General features: G+C 38.5%; 1 protein-coding gene and 1 pseudogene across 1 annotated transcript in view; both read left to right on the top strand.

Annotated features, from left to right (window-relative positions):
* Positions 1–25,023, top strand: part of NALCN (sodium leak channel, non-selective) — a 600,265-nt gene extending 575,242 nt beyond the window's left edge. The window contains exons 35-44 of the mRNA XM_006879390.1: positions 2,968–3,036; positions 4,303–4,451; positions 4,780–4,873; positions 8,177–8,309; positions 8,967–9,082; positions 12,525–12,682; positions 16,430–16,580; positions 18,283–18,432; positions 21,650–21,767; positions 24,798–25,023. Coding sequence (XP_006879452.1) covers positions 2,968–3,036; positions 4,303–4,451; positions 4,780–4,873; positions 8,177–8,309; positions 8,967–9,082; positions 12,525–12,682; positions 16,430–16,580; positions 18,283–18,432; positions 21,650–21,767; positions 24,798–24,991 — 1,332 coding nt within the window. The 3' untranslated portion in view covers positions 24,992–25,023. The remainder of the gene's footprint in view (positions 1–2,967; positions 3,037–4,302; positions 4,452–4,779; positions 4,874–8,176; positions 8,310–8,966; positions 9,083–12,524; positions 12,683–16,429; positions 16,581–18,282; positions 18,433–21,649; positions 21,768–24,797) is intronic.
* LOC102866649 lies at positions 22–678 on the top strand (annotated as a pseudogene).
* Positions 25,024–26,761: the final 1,738 nt, after the last annotated feature.

The following is a 26,761-nucleotide window of genomic DNA, read 5'->3' as shown; positions in this document are numbered from 1 at the left end:
CTGACTTTCTGGGACATCTGCATGGGCCTTGGTGGTTTTGACAGGGTGGCGTTTCCTGGCCCTGGTAAATCTCTCCTGTCATTGAACCCACAGGAGCAGGCCAGATTTCAGAAGCAGGTTGCACAGATCTGCCAGCATGTGACCCAGAAAGAAAAGCTTATTCCTGGAATGGTCAGGACATTCTGAACCCAACTCATGTCATATTTCTCTCAATTTGACATTGTCCAGAAGTCAAAAGATTGGAAATAGCAAAGATTATGCCTTTGTGGAGTTTGAGTCTGATGATGTTGCCAAGATAGCTGCTGAAATAATGAACAACTACCTTTTTGGTGAAGATTTTTGAAGTGTAATTTCATGTCATTTGAGATGGTATATGAAGAACTTTTCAAAGACTGGGACGCTCCATTTTCAAAGTCGTGAAATCCTGCAGTGAAGCTATATAATAAGAATCAAGAACATCGAGAAAAGCTATGGATGGAGAAATGAATTAAAAACAAAGACAAATTACTGAGAAAGAAGTTAGCCAAAAAAGGAAACTTTTATAATGTTCTTCCATTGAATCTACCAAAAATGAAAACAAGAAATGTCACCAGCACCGATCTTCAGAAATGTACAAACAGCAAGAGAACTTTACAAACAGCAATAGCTCCACACCAACCTCATTTTTTGGAGAGGTGAAAATCTGAAGAGGCTAAAATAAATGACAATTATCAAGGCAATGAAAGAATTTTCAGACTCCCTTTTGTCAGTGTAAAAAAATAAACACACTAAATTGAAACACCTACATATTCAAGAACAAAGTGATTCTGCATGTAACATGCATTTCATTTGAAAAGTGTGGTGGTCTTGATTGGCTCTTGAAATTTTACTACATGCAGACATTGGCGCAATATTTGAAAAAAGAACATTTGTTCAAGTTAAGCAGTCCATTTTGTCTGGTCTACCCATAGTGAAATGCAGGAGATTTGTGATCTGTTCATGCTGCCTCGTAGTCTGCTAGACTTTCTGTTTCCTTTGAAATTGTCCTATTTGCCCTTAGTTACTGTTAGCGGCCAGCAGATAAACATCTAAAGTTACTAGTATGTACATGAAACAAGTAGGTTTTGCCTTCTAAGCTTTTTATTGAGGTTCCTTGAAATGTATTTTTGTGGTGAGGTGGTAGCTGCTGTCAAATAGGCTCCAATGCATAACTGCCTTGCATACAGCAGGAAAAAGTCCTACAATATCTGCTGTACTTAAAAAAAGATCTTGCATGGTATTATAAGCTATTAAACAATATGTTACCCTATCCTCTAGAATATAGGTAAAGAAAAATTCCTGCACCAAAAACCTAGAGATGTAATCATAAGAACTGAATAAAAACATTAACTTACCCTAGAGATCTAGAACTTATACCAAGAATGTACCATAAGACTGTATTTTATTTTTGCTGTTTCTTTAGTGCCCCCAAACTGTCCTCCTTTTTTGTAAGACAAAAACACTGTAGCCACCTTATTCTTAATATGACCTCATTAACTTAATTGTGCACATTTCCAAAGAAACACACTATATCCAAACACAACCACAGTCACTGGTAAAGGGATTAGGACTTGAATACATCATTTTGAGAAACACAATTAAATGCATAACAGTGGGACGTGACTCATTCAGAGAGGTCTAGTAAGACATTCTTAAGAAGTAATACTTGAGTTCAATCTACAGGATACCAGGACATTTTCAGGCATCTACTCCTATGATGAAAGAGTACAGGGGCTAGAGGAAAGCTTGTATAATTGGAGTAGAGGCAAGGATAGCATGATTAAATTGTTTTAGATACATAGGAAGGCATTCCACTTTACAAGATCTAGTGCTAGATTAAGGATTGTGGGAGCCATGCTATCATTACTTCTAAAACGTAAAGGGAAAAGGCATCTGTAATGTGTCTTGAGTGAATGTGAAAAGAAGGAACAGAAAGATCCCTATGTGTCTTCCTCCAGACAAAATGTACCCACAAGCTCACTGACTCTTCCCCAAAAACTAGGAGAGGGTTCTTGTTTCAGATGTCCACAGAGAGGAAGTCTTAGCTCTTAAACTCTGGTTTGCCTGTTCTTCCTCGCTATTTTGTTCTCCGAGAACCTCTGGTCTTGATAGGAGGCTCTTTTTTCTCTCAACTATTGTGAAGGAAGGTTCTGGCCTTGTTCACATTCAAGGTTGCTCCTTTGCAGACACACTCACTTCCTTGTATCTCACCAAGGAGCTCAGTGGACCCCCTTCCCTGGGTCCCATCTGTGACTGTTGTCACTTGGCAAAGCAAGCCTCTTAGAGAATAATCATGCTTTGGCATCAGATTAATGTCAACACTGTTATTTCAGTTACCACCAGTGGGATCTTAGCTTCTCAACTGAGGCAGAAGCTTTCTTTGTCATAAGATGCATAGTCATCTCTTGCTGGTAGTAAGACAGTTGGAGAAAACTGACTGTTTGACCAGCGAGAGTTCTCTGAAATCAGCCTGTAATAATGTCTAAATAACCAACTGACCTTCAGAGGTTTCCAAAGATCTTTAAAGTGAAGAAATTTGACATCTGGCCCTCTTTCCCATTGCCAGACCCCTCTTTGACAGGATTCCTACATCTCTTTGATCTTTCCCTTTGCTTCTTTATATTGCACTGCCACTCTGTGTTTTCCTCATTCTGTCCTCAGAAGAGCTGGCCACTATTTTAAGTAAAATAAATTGTGAAATTTGGAGCTCAGCTGAGCAAAACAGAACCAAAGTTTCATTTAAGATTTGATTTTATAGCTAATATTTATTCATGGATTTTGGCGGTGACCTTTTCAGCACCTTTTCCCGATACATTTATAATAGGTATTTTTCACGTTTTATTAAGCTAATTATTCAGTAGAGTTCACAGAAGACTTAAGATGAGAAATGGAACTGTAGTAAAAGCCTATGTGCAAATTATGAGAGACCGTCATCTGTTTACGTTTCAGAATGCATACACATACATGATGGGCGCATGTGTGATTGTCTTCAGATTTTTCTCTATCTGTGGAAAGCATGTAAGTATATAGTGAAGAACATATCAAAAGTGATAGTAAGGGAAATAAAAGTAATTAATTGCTCATTCTGTGTCAGTCAGGGCTGTGGGCAATGAATGCTTAGATATCAAAAGTCAAGATTAGCCATTTCTGCTCTCTACTATCTAACTGTTTTGTTTATTCTTCACATTAGCTAAGTGAATTCAATCATCAAATAAAGAAGACATAGCAGCCATGAAAGCAAAAACCAATGGTTTTCCTTAATACGTCTTTATTTTTTTGAATTTTTATTTTATATTGAATTGCATAAAAAATCAGTATACACTATGTTTCACACTTGCATTCATTCACATTGTGTTTCATACAATTATACAATACATTGTGTCTTATAAAATTAATCACTATTGAACTATGACTACCATTACCCCATCTTTTCAGATCCCCACAGATCCTTCCCATTTCTCTACCCCCTCCTTCTCCTCACCAAATTGTGAGACCCTGTGATTTAGCCTCCTCCTTCCTCACTCCTCTGCTTCCACTCCTCCTCCCTTACATCCCATGCACATTTTACTAGTCATCTGCTTTTACAATCATGATCTTATGCTCTACTTGCCCTTATGAGACTGAATCAATTCACAATGCATCTTTATTTTTATTGATCTTTATCTTTAATGCAGTCAAGTAGCTTAGTTTAAAAAAATAACTTTCAATGAATATTAATCTCTGCATGGTTTTAGATTGCTTTACATTCTTTCTTAGTGTCTATGCATGAACTCCACATTTTTTAAAAATTCTTGGAGTTTCTCTGTTATTAACAATTCAAAGTAGCATATAAGCAGTGTATTTAGCATTTAATAATATCTAGCATTGGCATTCTGATATTATGATTATTTAGGTGTTCTTCATACGAAATTCTGTTTATGGAAGACTAAGTCTATTTGCTACAGGCCAAAAATGTAGAACCCTTGTCCTAGAGAATTAGCAAGCAAGAGAAGTGAAAAGGGATTATTAAAACAGCAGAATGTTACTTTCATTGATTTGGCTGACGAGAATGAACATTTTGGTGGGCGAATGGAATATCTTTATACTGAATTATCTTTGAATTATATTTTTATTTAATATCTAACAGGAAGCAATTTTTGTGTACTATCCTTAAGAGCAATTTTTGTGCCCACCTATTGAAATATTATATACTTCCCAAATCTTCCTTAAGTAAAATATTCTCTGTGTCTTTCTCCCTGCCATCCCCTCCCTCTCTGTCTCTCTCCATCTTCCCCTTTCATACAGGTAACATTAAAGATGCTGCTCCTGACGGTGGTAGTCAGCATGTACAAAAGCTTCTTTATCATTGTAGGAATGTTCCTGCTCTTGTTATGTTATGCTTTTGCTGGAGTTGTTTTATTTGGTACCGTAAAATATGGAGAGAACATTAACAGGTTAGTGTACATTTATCTTCCTACTCATTTATGAAATATTTTTAGTAATAAAATCATTGTTGAGAATCTAAATTTTTGAGGGTTATGAGAAAATTTAGAAACAATAAGTCATATGATCGTACAAAAATGATAAAGCAATCAATATCACTGAATTACACATTAATTAGAAAAACTATTGAAATGGCCATTGGTTTGTTATAGATATACTTATCACAATAAAGGTATGGAGTAAAGTAATAACTTAGAAACCGAACTTATAGCAAAAACCCATATTATTACATAAGTCATACAGTTTACCTTCTGTTCTTATTTTTTTGTTTCAAATTAGACATGCAAATTTTTCTTCAGCTGGCAAAGCCATCACCGTCCTGTTCCGCATTGTCACAGGAGAAGACTGGAACAAGATTATGCATGACTGTATGGTAAATATCTCTTCATCACCAACATTGCCTCCACTTAGGATCAGGAAACTCTTTGGAAATTCAATAGTAGTGGCATCATCTTCATCATTAAGGTCAAGTGTCTATCCAGTTCTTTTGGTCCACAAAGTTACTTTCTTTTATATTAGAAAATATGATTAACATAGACAGAAAAACATTCAATGTACCCAACTTGAGCTATTGTAGTTTCTTCAACCAATATGTCATATGAGCATTGTTCTTTCCCTCCCACCTTTAACCTTTTTGCAGCATAAATGGGGACCTCCACTATTTGAATTTATTCAGTAGAAGTCCATGGAGCCCCAAGTTTATGATAGACCACCTGCTAGTTGCTAGGTCTTCCACATCATCTTCCAAGTCATCTCACAGAACTTAAGTCAAAGGCTTTAAACTGTTCTTCCTTTGGTAACCTCATTTCACCAAGCTGATTCTTCACCACCATTTTATCTTCCAGGTCTCAATTTTAAAAATTTTCTTTTTGAGGACTCCCACCCTGTATCAAGACTGTTTTATGTTCCTAAATCTAGTACATCAGTTGTGGTTGAGTCAATTCTGACTAAAGGTGACACCACATGTCTCAGATTTGAACCTTTCTCCATATGATTGTCAATGGCTGACTTGTAGAAATTAGATCATCAAGGATTTCTTCTGAAATGCCTTGGAGTAGATTTGTAGCCCCAGTCTTTGAGTTAACAGCTAAGTGCATTAACCATTTGTGCCATCCAATGACTCCTTCATGATCTTCTTATTTGTCATCATTGAGTCAATTCCAACTCAGAATAAAACTGTCCCTTAGAGTTTGTAAGGAAGGTATATGTCTTTATGGAAGTGAGCTGCCATACATTTATCCTTCAGAATGGCTGTTAGCAGATAAGGGGGTCATTGAACTGCCAACCTTTTGGTTAGCAACTGGACACTTAAACCATTGCACCATCTGGGATCCTTCTTATATTTCTCTAGATTTCTCCTTTGTGACACATATCACAACTGTAGTGAATTATAAACTTAATCGTTATATGCCTTCAAGTGCATTTCAACTCCTAGCTACCCTCTAGGACAGAGTAGAATTACTCTGCCAAGTGGTTTAGGATGAAATCTCTATGTTAGTGGAGCACCAAGTCTTATCTCCTATGGACTCACTAATCTTTCTGTTAGCAGCCAAGTACTTAATTACTGTGCCAGCAGGGAGCTTTGGCTTAATTAACTCATGTACTATCTTCTCTCTATGAACCAGAACTATCTAGTAGAAATTTCTTGTTGTTGTTACATACAACCAGAACCAACTCTAGTGGGTTTTCAGAGGTTATTGATTATACAGAAAGATATTGACTTTCTTTTTCCCAAAGAACACCCAGTAGATTACCTGCCTTCAGGTTGACAGCACAGATTCTTATACACCAGAGTGCCCTAGAAAACTCTTAAGTTATGTAAATGTGTTATATACTTTCTACTCCATGAGTTGTATGTATATAGCCATTAAGAAGCTGGGAATATTGCAAGTGGGACTAAGGAATTTAATTTTTTATGAAATTATCACTTTAGTTTTATATTGTCTTCACACTAACACTGCCCACCTGGTCTGCATATCCATGCTATTTCTCTGCTGAGTTTGCCTTTATTATTTTGTATTTTATAAAAATATATATGTGGAGAAGAGTGTTGAATATACCATGGACTGCTAGGAGAACAAACAGGTTTTACCTGGAGAGGGTGAAGCCAGAATGCTCCCTGGAGTCAAGGATTCTGAAGTTTCGTCTGACATACTTGGGGCATGTTGCAAGGAGGGACTGGTCCTTGGAGAGGGACATCATGTTTGGGAGAGTTGAGGGGCGGCAAAGGAGAGGAAGACCCTCGATGATGGATCGATTCTGTGAGTGGAGTGGTGAGAATGAGTGTGTTTGAGACGGCGAGGTTGGCACAGGATAGAATGACATTTAGGGCTCTTGTACATAAGGTCGGCACATAACAACAACAACAACATGTGTGTGTATATATATATATTCAACAACATGTATGTATGTGCGTGTGTGTGTATATATATATATATATATTCAAATGCATATATATATATTCAAATGCCCTTTCAATAATTTTTTTAGATAAAATTTTTATTTTATACTGGTTGACTTACAAAGTTTGTATGCATCGTTTTCCAGGAAGTGAATTTTTAATGAAATGTTTGATTAAATTTACATTTCTGTTTAATTAGCAACATCTAGTTAGTGGTTAGTGTTTTGGACAAGGCAGATCTAGACCATTAGCAACATGTGGGCAGAACAGTGCCTATGTCTATCCCTAGACTGGTTTTCTTCTGCTCATCAGTCTATCACCAACATTTTGCACAAACCTGGCTCGTAGTAGAATTTAGTGCATGAATGAGTGTAAACAGAATTTACCAAATTCAACATAATAGGAGGCATAACTGAGTAAATTCTAAATAAATACAATGTATGTAGAGTATTAGGAGAATATAAAGAAAGAGAAGAGCTGGTTTGTTGTGGTGGTTTTGGCAGTTTTTTTGTTTTGTAGGGTTTTTATAAATCCCCTAGCTGGGATAACCTACAACACTTTCTCAGAGTGGATGGCATTTAACTCAATAATAATACTACTCTTGATTTTGAATTCTCTGGTGGCACAATTTGTAGAGAGTGGTGCTGTTAAGCCAAAGGCTCTAGAAGTTCAAATCCACCAGCAGCTCCACCTTCACCACTAGGAGAGAGATAACTAATCTTCTCTTATGCAATTTATGGCCTTGGATCCCATTGGAGGGTCAGCTATGAGTTGGTTCCAAATAAAAGGCAGTAAGTTTTAGAGAGCTTTGCCTTAACATCTGATGTCAATGCTTCAGGAATAGATTGCTCCTAACTGCTTAAACAATTTCTAGGTGAATTTGGTATGCATAAGCTTTAACTTATTATTTATGTATTTTTTAAAAACCATGTTTCCATGTGGAGACTTTATACAATTTGCATCACAGTGACCTCTTCTCCTATAGAGTTGGTGAAAGTGACAAAAAAGCATGTTTAGTTGAGAGAATCATTTCCTTTCTACTGTAATTCTTAACACTACAATAAATTTGGCTTCTTCAGAGCTAAAAGCACAGGAAAATGAAATATTCCTTTTGATTTTTCTGCTGATCATGTTCCAGTGTCTGTGGTTTGGGAAGGATTGCTTTGATGTTAATTATATTTTGTGTAGTGAGGACTGTGTTCATTAACACAGGCCGTTAACAGAAATTTGTATTCTTCTCTATTTTCATCCTCTCTTCCCCCAACTGCCCCAAAGGTTCAGCCTCCCTTTTGTACTCCAGATGAATTTACATACTGGGCAACAGACTGTGGAAATTATGCCGGAGCACTTATGTATTTCTGCTCATTTTATGTCATCATTGCCTACATCATGCTAAATCTGCTCGTAGGTATGTCGTTGAGTATTTTTTAATCTCTTTAAATTCAGGTACTTAGATAATTATGTACAATTTTCAAGTAATTATCCTGGATTGCTTGGGGTGGGTGTTTCACAGCATTAATTATAAATTGTTGCCTCTCAATCCAGAAGCTGAAAAGACCTTTGAAAGGTATGTAAATGACAGTTGATTGCAATTTCAAGAGTTGTCCTATTTATTATGGTCATTAATTTCAAAAGAGCTCTTCTCATAGATTGAGTTGGACAAATATCAGGGAGGGCTACCTTTACAGGCTCCAAATGTCACATTTATATTTTTGGGAGATATACTTTGGATACCCAGCTTTTGGGGACACACCGAACTCAATTTGACCTTTAAAAGCTGCCCTGGAACTTCCAAATAAGAGTAAAAGCCAGCTGGCATAAATAGCTAGATTCACAGAATGTGTGTTTGTGCTCATGACCCTCATGTTTTGGAAAGACAAGAAATGGATAAATAGCTCAGTCCAAGTGCACAACATGCCAACTTAGAAACCAAACTGAAAAATATGGCTTATAATGTAAGTGGTAAAATACATTGTTTATAAGAGGTGTTTTACATTTTTCTAAAGAGTTTAAAATTTGTAAAACTTACGTAACTTCTAAATGTTTATCTTCTTACCCCCCATAGCTATAATTGTGGAGAATTTCTCCTTGTTTTATTCCACTGAGGAGGACCAACTTTTGAGTTATAATGACCTTCGTCATTTTCAAATCATATGGAATATGGTGGATGATAAAAGGGAGGTAAGGGAGTAGATTGCTATTCCACACCTTGTCCTTCCCCCCTGCCCCAGTCATCTTTTTGCCATGTTGACTTGAGCATTTAGGTGGTTTGTTGTTGGAAAGTGCATGTATTGAATTGGAATGGCCATTTCGGAACTGTAGGAATCTGACATTGGCACGTCAACAGAATGTTCTAAGGCAGGAGGAAAAGGGCAACCAGAAAGGGTTCCCCCTCATGTTACTTCCAATCATAAACATCCTTTTCCTCCTCCAAACTTTCAGAGAGTCAGTCAGGGGAAGAAGCCAAAGCATTTCTGAAGAATGCAACGTGGGGTTTAGGGCAAGTAGAAGAGTAAAATAAAAACTTCCAAAGGACAGTATATTAAGTACTCATTACTTCCTTCAGTCTAAGACAACCATCCTAGTTAAAAGGACAAATCACTGAAAAATCAGCTTTTCCTGTAATCTCTCACCTAAATCACCTCTTTTTTTCTTTAAAAAAATTACTTAGTGCTTTAGTGTGTCAAAAATATCCTCAATAAAATTAAGGGTTCAGACTTACATAAACCATTGTTCTGGTTATATACCTAAATGTTGAGGCTCCTACACAAATCTTTGTGTTGTTGGAGAAGAGTCCTGATAATCTATCCTATGGCTACCAAAAGGACAAACAAATGGGTCTTGGAAAAAATGCAGCCAGAGTGCTTCTTGAAGGCAAGAATAGTGAAGCTTCATCTCACATACTGTGGGCATGTTGTTAGGAGGGGCTAGTCTTTGGAAAAGGACATCATGGTTTGAAAGGTGGAGGGCCAGCAAAAGGTGGGAAGACTCTTAATAAAATGGACTGGCACATAGACTAATTATGGGCTCAAGTACGTCAGGAAGGGTCAGGGTGGCATAGGACAGGACAAGTTCAGACACATTGTTGATAAAGTTGCTATGTGTGTAGTCTACTTGACACATTTTAACAACAACAACATAAAACAAACAGTAAACTATAAAGTATATTTTGCAATAAACTAAAGGATGACAACATTTTGACAACAACAACACAAAACAAACAGTAAACTATAAAGTATATTTTGCAATAAATAAACTAAAGGTTGATTCTTTTTTTTTTTAAGGTTGATTCTTACAGGACATCAAAGAGTATTTGTTGTTGTTGTTGTTGTTATACGTCATAGAGTCTCCTGTGACTCAGAACAACCTTATGTACAAGAGCTCTGAACTCTGCCCTATCCTGAGCAAGTCTCACTGACTCAAACACACCTAATCCCATCGCCCAGATACTGGCCATCTCATCCAGGGTCTTCCTTTCCTCTACTGTCCCTCCACTCCTCCAAGCAGGATATCCTTCTCCAAGGACTGGTCCCTTCAGGTCACATGCCTTGCCTCTAAGGAGAAACTTGACTTCATCTTTTCTAAAATAGACCTGGTGCTTTTCTTTCTTTCTTTGTTCTTCTGACTGGCCATGGTATATTAAATATTCTTCTCCGGCACCACAACTCAGAGATAGTTATTCTTGTTCTGTCATTCTTAGTCATTGTGCAGCTCTCTGATGCATGGCAAGTAATTGTGAAGACTATGGCCTGGTAAGGCACACCTTAGTCTCTAGACTGACAACATTGAGGTCCCTAACAGTAGATTTCCCCATTGCTATTAATCTTTTGATATCCTGACCGCTGGTGCCAAGAGTGTTGATTATGGATCTGAGCAAGCTAACATGATTAACAACTTCAATCTCTTCTCCATCACAAATTAGTTAAAAGGGATATCTCTCAGAACTTAATGCAGTTGAATCCGAACAGATGCATAGCTGACCCTCCTCTGGGTTTTCTTTGGCTGTAAGTTGCATGGGACAAATGTTTCATCTTTCTTTTATGAAGTTGCTGATAGATTGGAACCATCAGAGAGCCTGTGGGTAGCAGCACAACTTCCTATGGACTAAACCACCAGAGTTGCCTAACTAGGGCCTTGACAACACTCTAGCAGAATCCTCAACACTAAACATTAGAGATGTAACAAGGGCCAAGATGGAGAAGCTCCTGGACTCACAAAGCTCACATTCTAAAAGTGAAAGACAAACAATAAACAGAGAAAGAACAACTTCTAGAAGTGATAAACATTTTGAAGGAAGTTGCGTGTAGACAGGGACAGGTGGTGGGTAATCGCAATAGCCTTAGGAGGTGATATTTTATTTAACATCTGAAAAAATGAAGACATTTCAGCTCTGGAATAACATGAAGATTGATTTAAAAACAGCTTCTGGAGGCACTGATTGAGAGCACAAAGGCCACAGAGACAGAACAGGCTGAATAAATGAGAGTCTTCACTCTTAAGCCATGGTCTGCTGAAGCAGTGAGTGATCCTCCCTATCAGCCCTGCACCCGCCCTCTCCTTGGGTTCCCTACTCAGGACCTATCTCTATTTGCTGTGCCAGATACATGCGCAGGCTTCTGGTCCTTGTGCTCTAATCTCTGGATATTTTTGTATCTTCATGTTTACTCTCTGTCTACAGAAACTTGATTTGAACTGATGTATATTTCAAAAAAGACACCACCGTTCACATTAAAATGTAATTTTTACTGTTGTTGTTGTGTGCCGTGGAGTGAGGAAGCTATGCACTGCTGGTCCTCCAGGGAGTTGTCAGAAATAATAAATTGCATGGGAGGAGAGTGTCTGTCTTTCTCCCTTGGAGCTGCTGGTGGAAACGAAATGCATGCCTTTGGGTCGGCAATACAACTTCTTACCCACTAGGCCACTAAAGCTCACTGTTGTAATTGATAGGTGTGGTCAGATCAGTTCCAACTCATAATGACCCTCTGTGCAACAGAGCCAAACACTGCCCAATTCCTCATCATCCTCACAATCTCTGCTGTGTCTGAGCCTTCACATCAAGAAAAGCATCAGTCACGTTAGTGACTGGTAGGAATTCATAGGTTACCAATATTCTCTGCTCTTGCCCAATGCTTTAATGTCAACAAATGATCAGTATGTTAGGTTCAGTTGCCTGGAACATGGTGACTGCAGCAATGGGCTCAAATGTATCAGGGACAATGAGAATGGCACAGGATTGGACAGGATTCAGGTCTCTTGTTCATAAACTCACTGTAAGTCATACTCAACAGCACCCAACTACAAGTCAGTCAAATGTGTCACTTGGATATAAGCTTGATTTAAACAAAGCTAGATTCAACGGAAGAAGAGGAGAGCTCTCCGTGGTCTTTGACTCCAAATCATGTGCTGTGGTATCTCCCAGCACCAGCACCAATTACAGCTCAGCTTTAATCTCATGTGCATCATACTATCCAGCTTCCTATGAGACCAACAACTTACTTCATGCTTGTAATTATGACACTCTTGAGAAGAGAGCTCCTATTTTTGTTTTTGCTGTGGAAACAGAACCCCAAGTGAGTCATTCCCGCCTAATGCTAACTTACCAGTTACTGTGCTCTGTTCCCAGGGGGTGATTCCAACGTTCCGCGTGAAGTTCTTGCTGAGGCTGCTGCGGGGGAGGCTGGAGGTAGACCTCGACAAGGACAAACTTTTGTTTAAGCACATGTGCTATGAAATGGAGAGGTTGCACAATGGCGGTGATGTCACCTTCCATGATGTCCTAAGGTATGAGCAGGCTTTCTGCACCCGGTATTAGAGAGATGAACTCCGTCCAGGAACTAAAGCTGGGATAATAAAGACCTTGTGAAACATAGTTAACAGGTACTTTGTTGTTGCTGTTGTTATGTGCCATTGAGTCACCTGTGACTCATAGCAACTCATATGCACAACAGCCCTAACCCTGCTCTGTCTTGTGCCAATCTTATAGTTTCTGACACACCTATCCCCATTACCCCAGTCCTTAGCAACCTAGAATACCACTACTGTGAATATAAATAGGGTCACACAACTTAGGAGGCAAGTGGCCTTTCCCAGTGTCCTGTACTAGTTACTTCCAAGCAGCACCAGTTATCTGACATCCCTTGGGGATGTGCCTTTCTAACTGTCGAGTGCCTGGATGTAACTGTGGAGACTCAGAAGGGCTCTTGGGGAGCACAATGTAGCACCTTCATTTTGCCAGTGAATGGAAGACCTGGTCCAAAGAGTTAAGTGGTTTGTTCATAGTTAAGGGGCCACAAATTAGAGTTCTGCCTCCTTCATAAAAGGCTTCTTAAAAGAAATTAAAAAAAATAAAACTTTTTTTTAAAAAGGCTTCTTAAACAACATGTTCAGGATAAATAGTCACAACTCTATAGACTGGAAAAGGAGCCCTGCTGGCTCAGTGCTTGATGGCTTTCTTAGTTATCTCATGCATCTCGTGAGGATTAGTCAGCTTTGCCATCCCACTTGTCCAAGAGCTTCCCAGCATGAGGATCTGAGTCCTAAAGGATGCACTCACTCCCATCTGGCCATTCTTTCTCATGGCATTGAAGGCCCCCTGCTCTGCTCACTTTCCTTCTCTTTGATGCCTTGTGAGATAAAACTTGTTGCAGGCCATACTCTGGAGAAGCATCCTTACCTTTGATCAGAACTGTGTGGCATTCTCCCTTCAACCTCATGCAACTACTTGGTTTATCATGAGGAATTGTCCTGTACTTTCCACATTATATTATTATATACACATATGTTGTGGGGACATAATTCAGTCACCGTTAGTTGGTAATTAAATTATTGGCAGTCTGAACCCACAAGTCACTCCACAGGAGAAAGTTTCTGACTTTCTGTTTCTGACAGCACTGGGTTTGGATTTGGAGTTTGACTTGGAAGGAGTAGCAATTCTATTTTTTTTTCTTTAATCACTCACTGAAATCCAATACTTCTCTTGATGATAAATGCCGGCAGCCGACCATTTTGGTACTGATAGTACGTATCAAGGCCTCTGTCGCCAAGAGAAATCCTGGATCTTTTCAGTTCACATTACTTTTGTAGCTGTCATCTTAAAGCAACATTTATGCTTGTCAGCATTTCAGCATTACAGTAGGCATTTGACCTTCATGAGATATTTTCATTTAATTAACTAACTCTGGTGGGAAGAAGCTGTGCTACAATGCCAAATGTACACAATTCTAATCCACCAGCTGCTCTATGGGATAAGGATGGGCAATCTCCTCCCGTGCAATTTATTGCCTCTGAAAACCTGCTGGAGGGTCAGCTATGAGTCGATGACACACAACAACAATAGCAACAATAGAGAAGCTCAGACATTACTAAAGCACAACCTTTTTAAATAAAATACTTTGAGAAATGAATTTCAGGATCATTTATTTCCTTTGTAAAGCTGTTTATTTTATTCTATGCATTTAAAATACTATTCTAAGAAATACCCCTGAGACTCTGCTACCAAAGGAGTCCATGCTATGAGAAAATTAAGAACATCTGATTAGTGGTAACTATTTTAATTTGATACAAGAACCTGACAAACTTCCTGTTAGGTTTTGTATCACCCATTTCAGGAATGCTAATGGCATGGGGGTTATGTGTTAAGGTGCTAACTGATAATTGGCTGTTTGAAGCCACCAGATGGTCCATGGGAGAAAGATGAAACAGTCTGCTCCTATGAAGATTTATTACCCTGACAACCCATTCTAGGGAAGCTATGAGTCAGAGCCCATTGAGAGGAAGTCGGCTTGTTTTGATTTGGAATGATGGAATATTAGTGTATACTATACCTGGAAGATGGGAAAAATTCAGAACATAAAAGATCTGGGAGAAGTTCTCCTAATTTATCAATTTTCCTTTCCACTATTTATATCTCTCAGGGAACAAATAAAAAAACAGAAAAAGGTAAAACAAGAAAAACATAGCAACAAGAAATCAAAGCATGGCTTTCAGAATGTTAAATTCCTAATCTTTTCTATTTGTGACCAAAAGAAAAAAAATTGTTTATGCTGAAAATGGAATAACACAATCATGCTATTGTTAACAGCACACACATTTTTAGAAGACATTTAATCTAATCTAATTCAGTGAATACTTTTATAAAAATTGATCCAAGACAAAATCATCAGTGGTTGATTTTTCCTGAGGATGAATAAGGGTGACAGAAGAATTGATGCCTTTGAGCTGCAGCATTGGAGAAAAGCACTGAACATTCCATGGACTGCCAAAAGAACGAACAACTATGTCTTGGAGAGGGTGCAGCTAGAGTGCTCTTTGGAGGCAAAGATGATCAGGCTTCACCTCACGTGCTTCAGTCATGTTACTAGGAGGGGCTATTTCTTGGAGAGGGACATGATGCTTGGAAGGGTGGAGGGTCAGGGAAGGAGAGGAAGATCTTCAACCAGATGAATTGATATGGTGACTGCTGCAATGGGCTCTAGTGTGTCAGGAAGTGTGAGAATGGCATGGGATAGAACAGGGTTCAGATCTGTTGCTCATAGGGTCACTATGGGTCTACTGACTTGATGGCACCTAACAATAACATTTTAAAAACTTCATTGTTTGCCTTATTCTTATTTCTCTACCCCAATATACAATGGGGAGGGGGTAAAATAAGCAAGCTTGAAATTCTTTATTAGTCAAAGAAGAAGAATATCCAACATATTTTTTCCTCAATTGTGGCAAAGAACTTAACCTAAAGTGGAGGCATGTACCAGTGCTACAGGAGGAAGGGGCCATCAAGGGCTTTTCATGTTGGGATTTGGGCTTTCAAGGTGGAACTGAGTTCACGGCCAAGGGTATGCAGAGACTGAGCCTTAACCTCTAATCCTGTGATGCAGCAAACAGTGAGAAGGGTTAGCCCCTCCTTTGGCTGTGGCCTTCTCAAGTCTGGACACACTGAGAGATGTCTCATTGCCTGGAGTCCTGATTCCAAAGGTCTACCATCTAAGCACCTTTTTTTCACTCTTTTGGTACATTGTGGGAAAGGTTAAACAGAGGTGTTTCTTAAACCCTGGCTTTGTATACATCTAAAACCAAAGAGTAAGACAAAATAAGAGAAAATGGAGAGGGGTGGGGGGAATACGCATTACCCATAGACAGTATATTGAGCTCCAATCTGAGCCAAGAGTAAAGAAAGTATGGAGGGATCATTCTTCTTTTTATAAGAGGATCACAGAGCCTTTGTTTCAGTGGCTAACAATGGAGCCTAGCCTATATTTTTTATAACAAAGTCACTTATTGTCGTAAGTACTTTGTAAGTATTGACCCAATCCTTTAATATAGAAACTATCCCTGTTATCTCCATTTTTACAAATATGGAAGTGAAACAAAGATGTTTTATCACTTGCTCAAGGTTGCTTAGCTAGAAAGGAGTAATATCAGAAGGTCACATTGTAGGGTTAACTAATGGACTTTCTGAATATTGAAACATCTCAAAGAGCCTGAATCTCAGATGCATTGAGCCCAAGTCTGCTGTTGTGCTTTCTCTAAAAGCATGCTCTCCTACCGATCGGTTGATATTCGGAAAAGTTTGCAATTGGAAGAACTCCTTGCCAGGGAGCAACTGGAGTACACCATAGAGGAGGAAGTGGCTAAGCAGACCATACGCATGTGGCTGAAAAAGTGCTTAAAGCGCATCAGAGCAGTGAGTAGAGCAAGAAGCCTTGGATTTTTCTTTCTTTTTTTTTTTGTTAAAGAAAAGACCTTTATGAACAATAGCTTCAAGTCTTTTTGTAGTTAGTTTTGCACCTTTTCTTCAATTATCTCAACTCCCTTCAAATGACGTTCAAATAATGACTCAAACCTTAACTCCTGCCCAAATCCAGGTCTTACTCTCTTTAGTGAAGTACCTGGGAAGTTTCAATGGGACCATATTTGTCTAAAGTAATATGAATTTTTTTAAAAAGTGTTTTATTTGCATTAAAATATTTATGATCTCCATTGATTATTAAGCTCAAGAGTTTAAGATTTCCAAATCTCTGGCAATGGAATTTACAAAGCCACTTTTGAATTGCTTCTAAAAATCTTCCACCACACTGTTGTTTGGTCTTTAATTAAAGGCCACTACTTCTTTGTATGTATTGATTTTGTTTGCTGGTTCCTGAACTTTAACTTCATAAGGTTCTTCGATTCATAAAGCAGTGGGCATCTATCATATCAGCATGCACTGTTTACAGTGGCACTTCTATTTTATTAGAGAGTTACTTTATGAACATTTTTAAACACACACGAGGGAAATATCAAATTAATCACCAAACATTTGAGAAGTAACTTTTGTATCCTATTCCTCTTTATAACATCAACTAGAGAAAACATCTCTTTTTCGAAGGAGAAAAAGTCACCAGAGAAGTGAAACCTCTTAGTCTCCAGTAGTTTGGCCAACCACTCACAGGCACTGCTCACAGCAGGCCCACCATAGCTCTGCTAGCCCCAGTGGTCATATCTGAGCCCCTGGGACCTGAGAGGACACAGGAGCCCTGATTCACCACCAGACTTTCCAACCTTTGTATGTACCAAGACACATGTCCCATTGTATGTCCCGTTGAGTTGGCCTGTTCCAGGGAGGAATGAAGCAGGACAAACATTTCCATCCTCCTTGAAAAGCTCTTTGTTTCTTAAGGCTTGCAGGAGAGGGGCAGTCTGCCCTGACTTGATAAACATGGGATAGAGTAAGAAGGGAAAAATCAAAATGTCCTTGGTAATAACTTAAAGATTCACTGTAAAGAAAATACAAGGTTGACCATAATTCTTCCAATTGTTATGCAAAAGAAAGTGAGATGAGAGCAATTTCTGTGTCGTTAAGCCTTCATTTACATAAATCTGATGCTACTAAAGTATGTTAAATATCCTTATGTAGAAAATTCTAAGAGGTTACATAGCCAAGTCTGGTGACCTGTTGGTAAAAATTTGCACTGCCAACTCAAAGACACACAATTCAAATCCACCAGCTGCTCCAAAGGAGAAAGATAGCCAATTGCCTACAACATTTGAAAACCCATCAGAGGGTCATCTATGAGTTGGTTCTGACTCAATGGTATTTAATAACAAGAGGTTACATAGGGCGCTCTGGAGACCTAGAGGGTAAGGAATTGCACTCCCAATCCAAAGGCAGGTAGTACAAATTTACTAGGTGCTCTGAGAGAAAAAGAAAGACAATCTCTTCCCATACCATTTAAAGCCTCTGAAAACCTGGTGGAGGGTCAACTGTGAGTCAATTCTGATGTCATGATATGTAAAGAAATCATGGCAACATCAAGTGGGAGAAGAGAATATGAATTGAGCAATAGTGGGCATGGGGATTGTAGGCTTATTTTTTCCATTACTGAAAGAATTCTCATATCCTGTAGAAGCAACAGCAATCTTGCAGCATCATCCACAGCTTGAGAGAGAGTCAACAACAGGAGCTGAGCCGATTTTTGAATCCTCCCAGTATTGAGACCACACAGCCAAGTGAGGACATGAACGCCAACAGTCAGGATAATAACATGCAACCAGAGGTATGAGACATCCTGCAGGGTCTTCTTTAATTAAAGATAAGTGGCAATAAACAAAAAAAGAGGGCTGATAAGACATTGTAAATAATTAATTACATAATTAATAAACGGGAGTCTCCCTCCACTCTGGAAGTTAGCTGGCTGGCTGACATCATGGTGGTGGTCTCAGGTGGCAGTCAGACAAGGTTGTATAGCCCTGGTCTGTCCACTTGCTGTACAGAGATAATCTGTGGTGGCTGTGAAGATGAACACTGTGACACTGACGTGTCAAATGAGAGAATGGTTACCCATGGTGGACAGTGTTTGGTGGAATTCCCTGATTAAAACAAGCCTGGAAGCATGAGCGGTATCCATTTTTGAAATAGCTTGCCTCTGGAAACCCTATGAACCTGGAGAAAGGATGAAAGTTATACAAGTGTCCAGGTCTTTTGTTCATAGGGTTGTTATGAGTTGCCTACAACTTGACAACACTTAACAACTAACAACAAGAATTAATAAATGGAAAATTATTATTAATAAATAATAAGTGGCTATTAATGTTGTAAAACAAATAAAAGTAGATGGATGCTAGTCACATATACATACACATTTCAAGCAAGATAATAACCTTCCTAATAGGATTTTTTTTTTCAACTGAAAACAACAGTGGGAACATGTTTGTTCTCAACAATGGGAATTCTCATGTCTTTACCTTTCAGGAAAACATTTAGGTTGGTTCAAAAGGTCCTGATTTTTGTGTTCATTTATTAATGCAAAGAACTTAATGCTTAAAACTTAATACTTCTGTTGATTTTTGTCTAAAGAGTTAGCAGCATGGTTGAAAGGACCCAATGTGTATGTCAAGTTGACATGGCTCAGGAGAACAGAGTAGGCATAAACTCCTGCCCTGCTTTCTTCCCCTCCCTGTGTTGTAGAAAGCTGGAGTCAAATCAGGGAAAATGATTGTATATATTTTTCATGACTTACACTATATGCAGTTGGGCATCAGAGTAGCAGAGGAGGATCAGCTTGAGTACCTTCTTTTTACTCTAGCACAGCACCTTTTCATTTGCAAACTCAGTTTACACATTATTTTGGTAGTTTTATTTTTGTTGTTGTTGTTTTTATTTTTAAAGAAAAGTAGTTAGGATCGTCAGAGTCCTGGAGACCCTGTGCTTTGAGGAACAGCTCGTAGGGAAGTCCTGCTCCTTTATGAGGGCACAGTAATTATATGAGGTTAACAATGTGGAGCCAATCCAGCATTCTGAGAGGAACCCTCCGAGAGCACAAAGACTGGTCACATGTAGTAGCACAATAAGGTGCCAGGGATAAATAAATGCTGAATCTGAAGGCTCCACCCAGGATGACCCCTGTGGCCCTCTTAATCCATAGCCCAGTGTTTGGTGGCATTCCTAGTTAGCTCCCCAGACCGAAGGGCATGTCTGCCACTCATGCAAAGACCTGTGCAAGGGTGATTGACAAAGAGGGGCTTGGTTCTCCTCTCTGATGATTTTTCCACTTTTCTGTTCTGGCATGATGGGAAACACTTGTATGAGAGCCAGGGTGAGGTGAAAACAGAGCTGTAAGGCAGAGGGAGGAGGATTCCAGAGGGCCTCCATTTTTAAAAAACAGCTGAACAAGATAAGCAAAACACAAAAGATGTGAAGACTCGAGCTCATTGAGCAGGAGAGAAGAAGACAGGTAAAGCAGAAAATGGGTCAAATGGGTGCAGAGTTTCAGCGTTTCCCTTTGACTTTAGTCTTGCATTGTTATCAGCTCCATCTTCCTCCTAGTGGATTTTTTTGTCTGTAGTTTTGTAATTGAGTTTTGTCTACCAAGAATCCTTTTCCTGATGCCTCAAGTACTGATTTGTAGATTGGCACAAGTACATTGGTCAGCTCCCACTGTCCCACTGTCTTATTTTCCTTCCTAAAATGCCACCATCCTTGTCCTGGGTTAACCAGTCAAGATACAGTTGGCAAAGGAATGACATCTTCAGGTGTGGAAGGACTGTGGCAGTGGGAGTTGGGACCTGGAGAACTGGACTCCTCCTCCCAATGTGCTTTGTTGGCTTTTCTGTGGCCCTTAAGTTGTCTTACTTATTTTCACCCTGCTATGGGCACTATGTGGCTATCTCATTCTTCTCATTTGCTTTTCTTCTGTATTCAATTCTTAAAATTAAAAGAGGGCAAAACCCAGTGCAATCAGAGAAAGCATAGTAAAGAATGACTCCTTTTTTTGCAGCCAGCTCTGGTGGGTTAGTCTGTAGGGAGCTGTGCTGTCAGCCCTAAGGTAGACAAATTGAATCCATTATCTACTGCATTGATGGGAGAAAATGGGCAGTCTCCTCACTTGACAGCATCTACCCTGCTATGAGTCAGTTCCCAGTCAAAGGCAATGTGTTTGAGTTAAAAATTGTAAATGATCCAAGTGAACTCAACATGAAACCGTTCTGAAAAAGAGGATGGTAATAGGGTGATTGGTCAAGAAGGATGTAATCATTGTCACGGGATGTGGTTGGAATGGGTATCTTTTGCTCAATGTGTTCTTAATAACACTAACAAGATAAATAATAAAGAGAAATAACATTTTTAAAAGAGAAAAATGAGATGAATGGACAAAATGTGGGATACCTACACAAGGGAATAGTATTCATCCATGAAGAGAATTGTCATTTTCAACATGTTACCACATGATTTGAAACTTGGGAATCATATGTGTAGTGAAACATCATTCATATAAGGACAGATATTCTTTCTATGACTCCGCTCACTGAAAATATCTATGCTAGGAAGGTGCAAAGAGATCAAAGTTTAGTAAGGTAGCTAAAACTGGAGATAGAGAGGAAAAGGAACAGTTATTACTTAAAACAGAATTTTAGGAAAATTAGGAGTGATGAACAAATCTTTATGTGGATAGTGATGACATTTGCACAAGATGGTAAGTGTAATTCAGTGTATGAAATGTATATTTAAAATAATTAAAACAGGAAATTATTTATTTTACCACACTATTTCTCTTTTTTTAAATAAAAAAGATGTTTTATTATTTCAAAGAAGAATGTTCTGTTTATCAGAAATTCACCAGCAGTTCTATCAGAGAAAGATGGACAATCTCCTTCCATGATATTGACAGCCTCAGGAACCCGGTAGAGAGTCAACTACTAGTCAGTTCCAACTCAATGACCATAAATAGTATTTCTTAAAGGAGTTTCTAACAGTTCAATTCTCCTCCCACGCAGACAAGCAGCCAACAGCAGCTTCTGAGCCCCACTCTCTCTGACAGAGGAGGAAGTCGACAAGATGCTGGAGATACTGGAAAACCTCAGAGGAAATTCGGTCAATGGCGCCTGCCATCAGGTATGGATATCTCAACAATTCTCCACCAAGGCGTTTTAAAGGCATCTACTTTCTTGGTGAGATTTAGGTTTTGAACTTCAAAGTCTATAATCAACAGTGTTTACATACAGTGAAACAATAAAAAATGTACTCCATTATGCCAAATATCCATCCCCCTTAAGACCACTCTTCTCCAAATGTAAGGACAATTAGCTCTTTACTTCTGTGATCTGTTTTACCTCTAGAATAATAACAGCAACAACCAGGAGAACACTGATATAGCAATTCCCGAATACAAATCAGGAGCCCCTATTGGAATAGAGATCAAAGCATTCAACTGCTAACCAAAAGGTTGACAGTTCAAACCCTCCAGACACTACAAACGAGAAAGATGAACCAGTCTGCTCCAGAAAGACATACAGCCTTAGAAACACTATGGATAATTGTTCTACTCTGTCCTATATAACGTCACTATGAGTTGGAATTGAGGGATGTAGTTTTGCTTTGGTTTGGGGAACCAATCACTATTCTAAGTGTACCCTCATTGTTTGTGGTAAATAGTAACATTTTCTACAATTTTCTAATGAGTCAACAAATTGTCTTCTAGGGTAACATACTTGTTTAGAAAGCCAGAACAATCTTATTGAAGGCATTTTGGAATAGATGAAGGAAAATACTCTCTACATAGCCCAGTATCCTCTATATGTATCATTCCTTATAGGAAACTAACCCAAGTCAGAAACTAATGCTTTTGCAAATTCTTCTGTAGCATGGCTGTTCCACAAAATGGAAGAGTGTAACTTCCATTCTGAGGTTAGATTTGAAATAACATCACAGAGAAAGATACTCCCCCCCACTTTTTTTAATATCCAGGAACTTATTTAGGCATCAAAGACAATTTCTCTCAAACTTGATAAAAGCAAAGAAAGGAGTGACAGGAAACAAGATTGAATGTCAGAAATGGTGGGGGCCAGAGCATGAGAAGCCAGAAAATGACAAGCTGATGAGTTTCAGCTTTATCTTATGGGCAGTTAGGAGCCAAGAAAGATTTTTGAGCAAGATATGACACTGGCAGTTTATACTTTAGAAAGATTGATTTGGCAGCAAAGTAGAGATAAGACCCTGACCAAAGCTGGTAGCTTTGGCCACCAATCAAGAAACTGAAGGGACAGTTAGGAGACGTGACCTGGGGGAAATCAACAGTCCTTAGCATTTATGTAAATGGGTAAAAGAGAATGTTGTCAATAGTGTCTGCAATGATCCAAGCCAATGTGTAAAACCACACTCCTTTCCGTCAAGCCAATTCCATCTCACAGCAAATGCCTATAGACAGAGAACTGCCCCACAGGGCTTCTAAGGCCATAAATCTTCATGCAAGCAGATTGCCACGTCTTTGTCTCATGGAGTGAAGAATGGGTTTGGAATACGGACCTTTTAGTTAGTAAGTGAGCACGTAATCACTGTGCCACTCAGGCTCTTGATCCAAGCTGTTCTTGTGTACCATTGAGTTGGAACTGACTCATAGCAGGTTTTCAGAGGTAGTAAATTACTCAAAAGTAGAGTGCTCACTTTTCTCTCAAGGGGAAGCTGATAAATTCTAACCAGATGTTTTAGTGTTGACAGTGCAACTCCTTACCCTTACCACTAAAGCCGTCAGAGCTCATTTGACTCAAGTTAATTAGGCCCAAATGTCAGAAATGAAGTCAAGTACTGGGTCATACCCTTAGCAACATGCTAAGTTTAGGAAGGCAAATGGGAAAGGGGGAAAAACCATTTCTTTTTCTTTCTTTCTCTCTCTTTTTCTCTTCCTTCCTTCCTTCCTTCCTTACCTTCTTTCCTGGGACTTCTATTTATTTTTTTGTTAATTTTAATGAAGGTTTATAGAGATTACCTCGGGTAATCTCCTTTCATGCAGCTATAGCTTTGGAAACCCAGTGGAAGGTCAGCTGTGTATGAGTTGTTTCTGGCATGATGGCACAGAGGAAGAATAAAACGTACAAAGTATATACTTTCTCACTGCTTTTACTTTTACAATTGAGAAAGCTCAGGCACAGAAAAGTGGACTTGTCTTCTGGGACATCTCTGAGTGGATTAAAGATTAAAATGGATCACAGAGATGGAACCTAAAACCACAACTGTGAGATTCTCAAGTGTGTTAACACATTTATCAGATTATACTGCCTTTTTTTACCTGTGAATTGGACAGATCAAAGTCCTGAGTCATATTTTAAACAGAGATTCACTTTTTTTTTTTTACCTAGATAACACTGAAATGTCTTTGCACAAAAACCAAAACAAACAGAAAATATCTTAAGTTTATCATTCTTGTGTATTTTCACCTACATCTCTTCATTCCATGGAATCTTACCATGAGTGACAAAAATATTTAATATGCTCTTCGGCTAACTGAAAGGTTAGAGATTTTAATCTACTCAGAGATGTCTCAGAAGACAGGCATGGTGAATCTGCTTCTGATAAGTTAATCATTCAAAACTACAGAATAAGAACAGCAACAAAAAAATTCAGAAAGCAAGAAAACAAATGGAAAAAATTACATGCACAAAGTCACCGCAATTCTACCTGATCTGCATGGCTTGCCGTAGTCAGGATAGATTTGAGGACAACTGGCTGGCATTTTGATATGTCTTTCCACACTTCCCTGTACCTCTTTATTTCCCATTACTTGCTCTTCCTCTATTTCTCCTTTTCCTTTTTGTTTTTTCTATATTTGCATATACTTGAGAACACTTCTATGACAGTAATATTAACCCCACTTGAAAGCTGTAGTAGTTTTCTGTATTTTTCTTGTGATTATCTCAAAGTAGAAGCAGCATTTTGTTTTCAAATGGTAGCACTAGTTTTTCATTAGCATAATTGGAAGCTTATGAAGAATATAAAGAATTAAATTAAGAAAACTATTCCTAACTAACCACTGTGTACAGGACATGTCAAGTGCAAGCATTACCAGGGATATCATGATGTTTTACAGGAATAATTTCTAATGGGATGAAACACCACCAAAATGCTCATAGATTCTTGTTAATTCCACAGCACCAAAACCAATAAGCCATTCAGTGTCTTCTGTCAACTTACGATTTGGAGGCAGGACAACAATGAAATCTGTAGTGTGCAAAATGAACCCAATGACTGACACAGCCTCCTGTGGTTCCGAAGTGAAGAAGTGGTGGACCCGGCAGCTGACGGTGGAGAGTGATGAAAGCGGAGATGACCTTCTGGATATTTAAGTGAATTTCAACCAGAAGAAAACCTAGTAATGTCCAGAAAACACTGTAAAAGAATTGAGACAGAATTGCCAATAATTTCAAAACTGTTTTCTGATCATTTCCTTCATTGTCCAGGGAACAATGTAAGAGGTGCATAATTTGATTCCCACTTGTTACATGATTTTTTTTTCCTGGGGGGGGAGAGGGGGAGGGTTCAATTGATTTTTTTTCCTGTCACAGAAAAAGGTAAAAATTGGTCTATTAAAAAGCTTTGGGTGTGGTGGGATAATAATGTGTGTTCACACAAATATGTACAAAAAGGCAGTATTGATATTAGATACTATATCAACAGCAAGTGTAGATTATTTTTAAAATTCATATATTGTCTTTCTGTAAACTAAGGTGTATATTCATATCTGCTTGTATGTATTACTCTCAGTCTTCTCTCATGCCAGAAGAGCTAAGTCCAAAGAGGCTGATATTTAAGGTACAGACCTTAACTTTAGTTCATCATTTCCCCCTCACTTCAACTAGAAATATTTCTCTTGGGAGAATTTATTATTTATGATTGATCTGCAAGGGTCAGCCCTGAGCTCATGCTAAAATGATACCAGTTATACAAACAACACATGCTGAATTTTAAAAAGTAGGTTCATTTTTCTATATTATTTTCTAGAGGTGCGCACACACACACACACACACGCACAAGATTCAAGAAATCAAATATATTTCTAATCTCAGTCATTCTAAATAAACCATTTACAGCTTCCATGATAATTGAGTGCAAAAGTACCAGGCAAGGAACCTGACCCAAGGAGTGGGTCAGTTTAAGACAAACCTGTAAGGACCCCTAATGCTACAGTGGATTAGACACTTGTTGGCCAAGACGGTGATTGGAACCCGCAAGCCGTTCTGTGAGAGTGAGATGTGGGAGTCAGCTTTCAGTAAAGATTATCACCAAGGAAACTCTGTGGTGCCGTTCTACACTGTCCTAGAGAGTCCACTGTGAATCAGTTTCAGGCAGCAGGGGATACATGAATCACTTCAAGATATTCTTTTGCAAAGATGCCAAGTTTCTTTTAAGATGTCTTTTAATAATTGAGCCACTAGCAGTTGATATCCACATACCATTGCTCCCTTATAGTCAAAATTACTCCCCTGGTACCAGAATTTCCTATGGAAATTATCTTGAGACCCTGCAAAATCTTGCTCTGAGCTCATGATTTAGGTATCCTGTCACCTCTAATTGTACTTGTCTCATACATTAATGTTCATATTCTTTGGTAAATTTAAAATGCAAAATGCATCACAAAGTAGCATCTGCCTCTCACGATGCATCACTCAAGTGGACTTGAATTTATTTTCTTTTTTTCCAGGTGGCTGTTTCAACTTTTTTTTTTTAAAAATCAGAATGTCTTGTTTAATGAGCCACAGAAGTTATTCACAATGAATTACACACTTTTTAATTGGTACAAAGGTTTTAGTCTTCAAGTTTAAAGCTTGAAGAAATACTGTGTTAAGGCCTGAAAAATCATTGCTTTAGTTGGTTTATAAATGAGTCTCTTAGTCTTCCCACCTTCACTATATTAGAAACTAAATCAAAAGATCTTCATAAAATAACACAACATAGTTGAGTTTCCTAGAGCATTGCTAATTTCAAATTATTTCGACGTTTTCACAATTAGCTCTAGCTTTACAGCATTTCATGAAGTTTTTGACTCATCCACATACTTGAGAAATTTTAGTAACTACATTATTCTTCTTTGGTTGTTTGATGTTTAGATTGTTTCC

Source organism: Elephantulus edwardii, unplaced genomic scaffold (genome assembly GCF_000299155.1).
Source record: "Elephantulus edwardii isolate Elephantulus edwardi_28Jun2011 unplaced genomic scaffold, EleEdw1.0 scaffold00003, whole genome shotgun sequence".
Taxonomy (NCBI): domain Eukaryota; kingdom Metazoa; phylum Chordata; class Mammalia; order Macroscelidea; family Macroscelididae; genus Elephantulus; species Elephantulus edwardii.
Note: the sequence above shows the minus strand (reverse complement) of the source record. Positions and strands in the feature narration are given on the sequence as shown.